The 9,464-nt window shown below is 38.2% G+C and overlaps 1 protein-coding gene across 9 annotated transcripts in view; it reads left to right on the top strand.

The window, feature by feature from the left end:
• Positions 1–6,202, top strand: part of NFU1 (NFU1 iron-sulfur cluster scaffold) — a 30,791-nt gene extending 24,589 nt beyond the window's left edge. For 8 of the 9 annotated variants that reach the window (XM_089923069.1, XM_022561266.3, XM_089923071.1 and 5 more), the window contains 2 exons: positions 872–1,046; positions 3,400–6,202. In XM_089923069.1, the coding sequence (XP_089779195.1) occupies positions 872–1,046; positions 3,400–3,444 (220 nt within the window). In that variant the 3' untranslated portion in view covers positions 3,445–6,202. The remainder of the gene's footprint in view (positions 1–871; positions 1,047–3,399) is intronic. The other variant, XR_016395417.1, reaches the window with a different exon arrangement.
• Positions 6,203–9,464: the final 3,262 nt, after the last annotated feature.

Raw genomic sequence — 9,464 nt, forward strand, 5'->3', positions numbered from 1 at the left:
ATTCCCAGCTGTAATATATATGTATACCAAAGGACATTTGCAAGAATCTCCACAGCTGCACTATTTGTAAAAGCAAAAAACTGCTGTTAACCCAAATGTCCATCAACAATAGAATGGATAAATTCTGGCATATTCACTTAATGGAATACTGTGCAGCAGTGAGATTGAATGAACTATTACTATATGCCACAATGTAGATGACTCTCACAAAGAGCAAAAGAAGCCAGATTAAAAAAGAGTTAATACTTTGTGTTTTCTAAACGGAATTTATATTTATAAATTATAAAGTTAAAAAATAGGCAGAATTAATCAGGGGTGATAGCAGGGAGGATAATGGTTACCATTGGTTGGGAGGAGTGATTAGAAGGAAGAACAGGGTGACTTCTGGGGTTGTAGTGTCTGTTTCTTGGTCTAGAATAAATGTATGTTCACTTTGTGAAAATTCACTGAACTGATCATACATGATTTATGCATTTTTCTGTATTTATATTTCAATGCAAAGTTTAACTAGAAAAAAAAAAAGCCAGCACATGTCAGTCTCACTCTGTTCACTTAAAAGAAGTGAATGAGTATATCTTAGGTAATCAGTATAATTTTTAGGAAATTTGAAATCTTAAATGCTTGAGAAAGATTATTAATAAGCAAGATTAAAATGTAATAAGCAGATAAAGTATTTGTATGAATGAATTTTGGCATTTTATCTGAAAGTTTAAAAAAATTACAAATGAGACTACCTGCAGTTACTGTTCTTGATTATAAAAGCTCTAACTGTGCATTTATTAATATAAAATCTAAGCTCTGAGTTTTATTACATTTTTTTGACAAAAACTTCTATTATTTTAAATATATCACAAATATTCTATGGCTGCAGGCCAACTGTGCAGGAAGATGGAGGAGATGTAATCTATAAAGGCTTTGAAGATGGCATTGTACAGCTGAAACTCCAAGGTTCTTGTACCAGCTGCCCCAGTTCAATCATTACTCTGAAAAATGGAATTCAGAACATGCTGCAGTTTTATATTCCAGAAGTAGAAGGTGTAGAACAGGTATGCCAATATTGTATGACAGTTCAGATTTAATATTCAAATGAATTTTTTGGAAAGAAAAGAAATTCATGACCTGACATTTTCTTCCAGGGTTATATCGTTGTGTTACATTTTATCAGACTTGCAGGCTCCTTATTGAAGAATTAACTTTAGTATTATGAATTACCTACTATGTGCCCAGTGTTTTTACAAGTATTACCTCATTTATCTTCTAACGACACAGTGTATTAATATTAAGTAAGTCATTTCCATCTTGTACGTGGGAAACTGAGACTCAGAGGGCATACTGCTGCTCTAGAAAAGTACGAAAAGGGGATTCAAAACATGATGAAATTTTATAGATGAGGTTTAGAAGTCTTTAGTGGAAGAGCTCCACTACTTCGTATTTAAACACTTCTTGTTCTTAAATGTGCAGGCAGGAGGCTCATCAAGAAATCATACTTTGTTGTACAGTACAACAGACTATTGAGTAGAGTAATAGAGCTTTATCTATAGACTGATGTCAACATTTTTTCTGCCCCAAGATATCTAAGGAATATAGTACAGTACTTTCTCAGCAGTGATAGTGACGTTCACTGCAGTAATTCTCAAACAAGAGGCATGGCCTTATGGAGAGAGATTATCAAGTAAGGAAAGAGCGTGTGGAAATTAGAAATTTGAAAAAACTCTTCAGGTAATTCTGTGCCTTTAAGGAGAGGGCATCATCTCCTCTCAGCTCCTGTGAGACTCACTCATCTCTGGGTAGTATTTAAACCTGTCCTTTTGGTACAATACATGCCGTCTCCTCTCTGAAATTCTTATCAGTCCTTCACTTGGAATTAAGCTGTACTTCTGTGCAAAGCTTCTGTGTTTCTGTTTCAGTTTTCTGTTCAGGGTTAATTTCCTTGAGAGGTTTGTAATCATATCTAGGTCTCTGTGTTCTTCAACACTTAGCCTTGTGTATTGTAAATGTTGTTTACATAGTTTGTATTAAATACTTAGAAACAATCCAAATAATATTTTTGCCTAAAATAGAAGTTGATTGACAAAATTTTTTGGATTGGGTGCTGCTGAGATTAGGTATAAAAATATCAATTCCTTGGAAGTAAATATCCATTTTTTACTCAACCCAAAAGAAACTATGAGGGAATTGTTTTTCCATTGATTGTTTCAGATCAGAGCCAGATTCATCTGGATTTTTTAAAATTAATTTTTGTTCCATTATCCTCTATATGCCTTTTTTAAAATAAATTTATTTATTTTACTTATTTATTTTTGGCTGCATTGGGTCTTCGTTGCTGTGCACAGGCTTTCTCTAGTTGTGGTGAGCGGGGCTTCTCTTCGTTGTGGTGTGTGGGCTTCTCATTGCGGTGGCTTCTCTTGCTGCAGAGCATGGGCTCTGGAGTGCAGGCTCAGTAGTTGTGGTGCACGGGCTTAGTTGCTCCACGGCATGTGGGATCTTCCCAGACCAGGGCTCGAACCCATGTCCCCTGCATTGGCAGGCGGATTTTTAACCACTGCATCACCAGGGAAGCCCCTCTACATGCCTTTTTTTAAAATTACAGTAGTTAGCACTTTGGTCGATTGACAAAGGAAGGTTTTTATTCACTTGTCCAGGGTGGGGTGATGAATTGGCAGTTGGATTATAAACCTGAATTGGCATATAATTATAGTAGATATGGTGAAGAGAAAAAATAGTCTTAGGTTTATATAACTCTTTTTCTTTCCAAAGGAGTTGGTTTTTAGTATCTGAGTAATATATTAACTCATGAAAAGATACTAATCTGTTCTTTTTTTTCTTCAAGTATTCATTAGTATCTTTCTTAACTTACTTGAAATGAAAATCTTCACATTCTTCTAAGGTTTAAAATGAACGTTTATGTCAGTAAGACCAAAATAATTAGTTGCTAGTATGATATTTTGTTTCTTTACCTTTTTTAGTGATTCGTTTTTCTAATATATATTTTTACAGTAACAATTTGGTATAGCTCCCTAGAATACATTTAAGGAAATAAGGTCCTTTTGGAAAAAAAAGCAAGAATGTCAGTTATATATATTAGTCATACAGCTAGGAAATACCAGTTATCATTATAGTCTTCTCTGTCCAGCTGAGACTCTGCTATTGGAAGCCTCCTTTGGGACAAGGAAAAGAGACCAATGTTTTAATTAATTTGCTAATATTCAATTTGCTTTTATGTTTTTAGAATATCAGGTTATGATGCAAACCTTGTGCTTTGGGGGCCGTTGGTAGATTTATTCTTATTGAATTGACACGCATTGTTATAGATTAGAGTATTTCAGGTAAGCAAGTAATATTAAAATCAGGAAAATAGCAATTTCTAATCCTTAAATTCTCTTTGTTCTTTTGTTTTAGGTTATGGATGATGAATCAGATGAAAAAGAAGCAAACTCACCTTAAATTAATTTGAGTTTTCTTTGGGCCCAGCAGTTGGACTTGTTGATACATATACTAAGCTTTTATTATTAATCTGCTAAGGAACTTGAGGATTAATAAAATATACCCTTTCTTCAGAGAATGATATATAAATATTGCATGTTTGCTTTACCTCATATGAGTTATTTATAACATCCTGAATCATCTTCTGTACACGTGGATTTTATCCAGGGATATTTTTATTTTTGTTCTTCATTTCTCATGGTTCCTTCTTTGCATAATGTGTGAAGCAGTTTAAAATACATCCCCCCCAATCTAATTTATTTACTTTTTTAATACAGAAGTAAATAGGGAGAATCTTTTTAAGATATTCTAAAATGGCTTAGCTTTTTATGAGATGTTTGAAACTATGTTTACTGAATTTTTACCTTGTTAAAAAAAAAACACTAAACAATTTTTAGTTTTAAAATGGTATCTGCCTAGTAGCCCCCAATGTAGTATCACATAACTTCCCACTGAAAGACCAAAAAAAAAAAAAGAAAAATCATAATGCTGAAAACTGATGAAGAACCAAGTTCTAGAATGTAGACAAAATTTCCATTGATTACAAGACAGAGCAGGCTGAATTGAGAAAAACTGCCTTAGTATGCTCAGGCTTTACCTTATGATACAAAATCTGTCTGAAAAAAAAGATGTGAAACTGTTTGGTCCTTATACTGGCTTCTCCTGACTCAGAGATCTATAATCTGTACCATGCCAAAAATTTGGACAGTTATCTTTCTACCATATGTGTACAGCTTTTTCAGATAGCCCAAGTAGCAAATTATCCTTCTCTCTTGTTTTTCTATAGGAATTCAGAGTCAACAGTTCACAGACAATATCAGGAAAGGAAAGATAGGTACATTGCATCTTTGGAATTCTGTTCCCCAAAAGTACTGAGATTAAAATAGGGATGGAAACAGAAAGAACTCCAGCAGTTGTGAATGCTGGGAAGAGAAGTTTTAATTTTTCTTCTTTTGGTTCACAGAACCAGGCATTGCGGTTGGAGAATTTGTTTCCTGAGCCGTTATAGATGAATTCAGGTTAGACTATGGGAATTACTGCGTAAGGTAGGCACATTAACTTGCTGAAGCTACAGGAAATTGAGATTGTGGAGGAGATGCAGTTAATGACAAGTCTTGGGTCTGGCCACGAAATAAGTGGCTGAGGTGAGTGGGGGATTTGGTTACTGGAAGAGGAAGTCACAGAACAGAGAGGCCGAGTTATTGGAAAGATTTTCTACAAAAGGGAGCAGCCATGAAGAACAAGGAGAAAAGGTGGAGAAGAACATTCTAGGCATACAGAACGGTGTAATCAGAATCTGGAAGCTGTGGAATGTATTTGGGAACTGCAAGAAGCTGAGTAGGACTCGAGTGTAAGGCGGAAGGGCTTAGCTGGAAATGGTGCAGAGGTAGGCATTGGGTAGTGAGGAGAATGCTGCAGAAACTCTTGGTTGCCTACTTAGCTTACACCCCTGCTTCTTGCTGAGAGAGGCCCTCTCAATTATCATTTGCTTGCAGTGTGCCCACGGAAGGTAGGTCTCACTCAGTCCCAGGGGATATATTATAACTAGTTTAACTCAGACATTTTAACTCCTTTTTTCTTTTCCAGTCATTAGTCTAGGTATGGACATATGACCCAACTCTGCCTGTGAGCTGTAACAGAAAGTCTGTTGGTGAACCCTGGAAAGGTTTTCTTCCTTGATTGAGAGAGAAGAAAGTTTATGTAAAGAAGGCTCTTTTCCTATCCATTCCTTTCCTTCCTGCTTGGTATACCATAATATGAAGACTTGATGTCCAAGGCTCTGACAGTCAGCTTGTGATCATGAAAACCAGTTCACTAAGAGTAGCAAAGAGGAAGGAAAACAAAAAAAGGGGCCTGGATCTTTGAGGACACTATTGACCTTTGAGCCAGCCTGGGAACCACCAGTGTTCAGAGTATCATGTGAGATAAAAGTTGTTCTTGTTACATCAGGTATTCTGTCATTTGAAGCTGATTGCCTTCTAACAAAGAGCCTGGTAAATCATGGAGAACTTGGTAAATAATTTTACTGCTTTTTTATTTGTGGCAGACAGTGCCAAATGTCAAATGTCAATCTTAAAATGATAACAAATTCACATTTTTTTTGCGGTATGCGGGCCTCTCACTGTTGTGGCCTCTCCCGTTGTGGAGCACAGGCTCCGGACACGCAGGCTCAGCGGCCATGGCTCACGGGCCCAGCTGCTCCGCGGCATGTGGGATCTTCCCGGACCGGGGCACGAACCCATGTACCCTGCATCGGCAGGCGGACTTTCAACCACTGCACCACCAGGGAAGCCCACAAATTCACATTTTTTAATTAATTGAGCCATTTTTTCAATCAAAGATTAATTTAGGTGTAGTTTAATCACGTAATAGTTTTACATTTTGAATGTTTAAGTTATATTTAATTTCCTCCCACAAAGCCCCAAAGAAAGAGTAATCATTCGCTGTTAGTTGTGTTTCACTAAAATAAAAAATAAAAATTAACCCCCAAAATGTGCAAAATGTTTTAACACGAAGTATCTTGAAAACACTTGTTGGAACTTCCCTGGTGGGCCAGTAGTTAAGACTCCACGCTCCCAACACAGGGGGCCCGGGTTCGACCCCTGGTCAGGGAAATAAGATTCCACATAACACAACTAAGCCCGCGTGCCACAACTAGAGAAGCCCACGTGCCGCAACGAAGACCCAGCACAGGCAAAATAAATAAAAAAACAAAAACTGGTTGTCTTAAACAATAGAAATTAAAAAAAAAAACAAAAAAACACTATGGGACATTTCAATATGTATTTGAAACTGAGATTATTGGCCAAAGCACCTGGAGGGTTTTTTACTAAACAAAATTAGGGTGAAGCCTGTCAAGGAGTGGGTAATTTCCCCCTCTACCCCTTTTGAGTTCTTGTGACTGGACTAACAATAAAATTGACACAAAATAGATTAACAGGAGAAAAAGAAACAAATTTTAATTCTTGCACACAGAGGTCTCATAGTAATGGAACCTAAGAAGTGGCCAAAGCATTAGCTTTTATATTTTTAGACAAAATTAATTTGAGAGGAATTGACAGAACAAAGAAATTTAGGTTTGGGTGCTAATTAGTAAGGAATTTAAACAGTTTGGACTTGGGTAGTGAGTTAGGAAGGAAATAACGAGGTTTGTTTAGGTAGTCTTTTGGCCTGAATTCCCTATCTCTGGTGATAAGGATGTCTTCCTGTCTCCCAGTACAGGGAGGGCACCTGTCACATGGAAGATTTATTTCCTGCTTTCAGGGAGACAGGAGGGTCAGAGTCCCTCTTGTATCAGCCATTTCTTAAGTAACTTTAATTCAAAATAATATGACATTGAGGCATATTTTGGGGTGCCTGCCATGAGCCCCACCAAGCCCTAATACAGAATGATAAGGAGCAAAATATATAAAAATAGACTTTCATTGAGCATTCACTATGACCCTGTTCTCAGCACCTTATATTTATGAAGTCATTTAATCCTATGAGATGGGTAACTATTATTGTCCCCATGAGGCACACAGAGGAGAAGTACATATTCCATTGCCATAGAAATTAAGTGGAAAAGCCAGGAACATGGACCCTGACATTCTGGGTGCAGAGCCTATGCACATTGCCATTAGGGAATTGAACCCTCATACCTTTCCTGAGTATTCCTACCTCAGGAGAGGGAAAAGCATTCCTTGTCTTCATAGGTGCTGCTTCCTAGTGGATCATCTTTTACTTGCTCCAGACCATCATGGGCCAAATGTGTACATTTGTACACATCTGTGTGCATATGTGTACATTTTTTTCATGCAGGAATATGAAGCTGGCTGCTCTCCAGTCCAGTGGGAATTTACATCATCCCTTTGGGAAACCCTAGCCTTATACTCTGCTTCTCCACATTAGAGTTATCAATAATAATTCCACAGGGTGCTTGCAGTCTGCAGAATCGACTTTTGAAAGAAACTCTAGAAAACAGTATTCTTCTGTCTCCTTACATTTGGAGTCATCTTTCAACTCTAGGCAGCTCCCTGAATGGTCCACCTCTATTTTGGCTCTGATCACATCCTACAGGATAGAAATAGTAGCTAGGACCAGTTAATCTCATGGTTTCCAATTTGTTGACAATTTCTTGGCAGTAGAATGAGTTTCTTTCTAGCAGAGGTAGAAAACTCTGCCCCAGGTTCTGCCTACTGGGGAAATTTGGAGCCACCCTGGAGGCGAGTATTGGGGAATGTATTCTAGTTGGAGTCAGCACCCTTTGTTCTCAAGCCTGAGGAGTGAACATCTTTTGTTAGTGTTTTCTTGGTGTCCCTTCATTCTTTTAGCCCTTCCTTTGAAGAACTTCTACCTATTCCTGACTCTTTGTGGCTCTGGTGGAACTGTCCAATCACCGTGTCCTACCTTTGCCACCAGAGTGGGGCATACGACTCACTAGACCCATCAGAATCCTTGCCTAAATATAAAAAGTGAGGATGGAGGAATAGCCTCTCTCCCCTTGGACTGCAAGCTGTAAAGATGTGATTCCAGAGCTGTTTTAGGGTCTTTTCCCTGTCCATGAGGTCAGAGAGAGAATCAAAGAGAGTTCTGACAACATTTTTTGTGTGCCTGGATATAGATGTATCTGAAGCTGTTTGTATCTCTGTCCTTTCCAATTACATTAGCCAATAAATCCCCCTCTTCAGCTAGTTTGAGTAACTTTCTATTATTTGTCATTGAAAGCTCTATCCTCTAGAAATTTAAAATGAATACATATATTCATGTTGAGGAAGTCAATAAGATCACCCTTCGATGGATGTGTTAGTCAGGCTTTCTAGAGAAACAGAACTAGTAGGGGGGAGAGAGGGAGAGAGAAATTCATTTTAAGGAATTGGCTCATGCAATCATGGAGGCTACGAAGTCCAAAATCTGCAGGATGGGCAGTCAGGGTGGAGACAGGGAAGAGCTGACGCTGCAGTCCAAGTCCAGTTTGGCTGGGGAATTCCTTCTAGCTCTGGGGAGGTCAGTCTTTTGTTCTATTCAGACTTTTAGTTGACTAGATGAGGCCCATCCACGTAATGGAGCTCATTGTGCTTTACTGAGTCCACTGATTTAAATGTTAACCTCATCTGAAAGCATCCTCACAGAAGCATCCAGAATATATTTGACCAAATATCTGGGCACTCCAGTGCAGCCAAATTGATCCATAAAATCAGCCATCACAGTGGGTAAAGTTTGCCTTCAGCACCAACTTATTTCTGATTCCTGCTTCCATAATTTGGCCTCCTCTCTCTGGCGTTACCATACTTAGTTCCACATGCCCTTATATTGTCCCTTTCTTGCCCAGTGTCATCAACCAAGGTAATCTGTCCAGGTCTGCCTTCCTTCTAATTTCAGAATTATCTTTATTTTATCCCCATCAAAGCTTCCATTTCCTCAGTGACTTTTTCACACCTGGTATCCAAATGAAAATAATCTTATAGTTACACTCTAATGTGTAATAATGACTTAATGTAGATCTCCTTGGGGAGGGAGAGGTGTTCTGCCTTAAATATATATGTACAGGTGGAGTTTAGGCAATGTGATAGGGAAGGAGTGGAGGTAATTTTGCACAAGGGAACTTTCTGGTTCCCTTATAATCCTATTTTGTGATGATTCCCTTCTTAATGCTTCCTTTTAAAAAGCAAATACACAGATGCAAAGTTTAAGATAGGATTCTTCTTTAGGGAACTGCCAATAGGTTAAAGTATAGCTAGACCGTTAAATGCTTGAATACAGTGATGGGAGATGATGCTGATAAAACCGACAGGAGTGAGATCTGAATTACCAGGGGTGTGTGCATAGGAGTCTGGACTTAATCCTTCAGCTGAAGGATACCCACTGAATTGGAAGCAGGGAGAAACAGGATCTGATCTGTGTTTTTGAAAAATCACTCTGGTGTGAAAGTGTCTAGGATGAACTGGGGTAGTGGTGGAATCAAAGGGGTTTTACTTAAGGGGTCTTTCTGAGGCCCTGAC

The sequence above is a fragment of the Delphinapterus leucas genome, chromosome 13 (genome assembly GCF_059928025.1).
Source record: "Delphinapterus leucas isolate spDelLeu-1000000601 "Yukka" chromosome 13, BTC_Dleu_Yukka2, whole genome shotgun sequence".
NCBI lineage: Eukaryota > Metazoa > Chordata > Mammalia > Artiodactyla > Monodontidae > Delphinapterus > Delphinapterus leucas.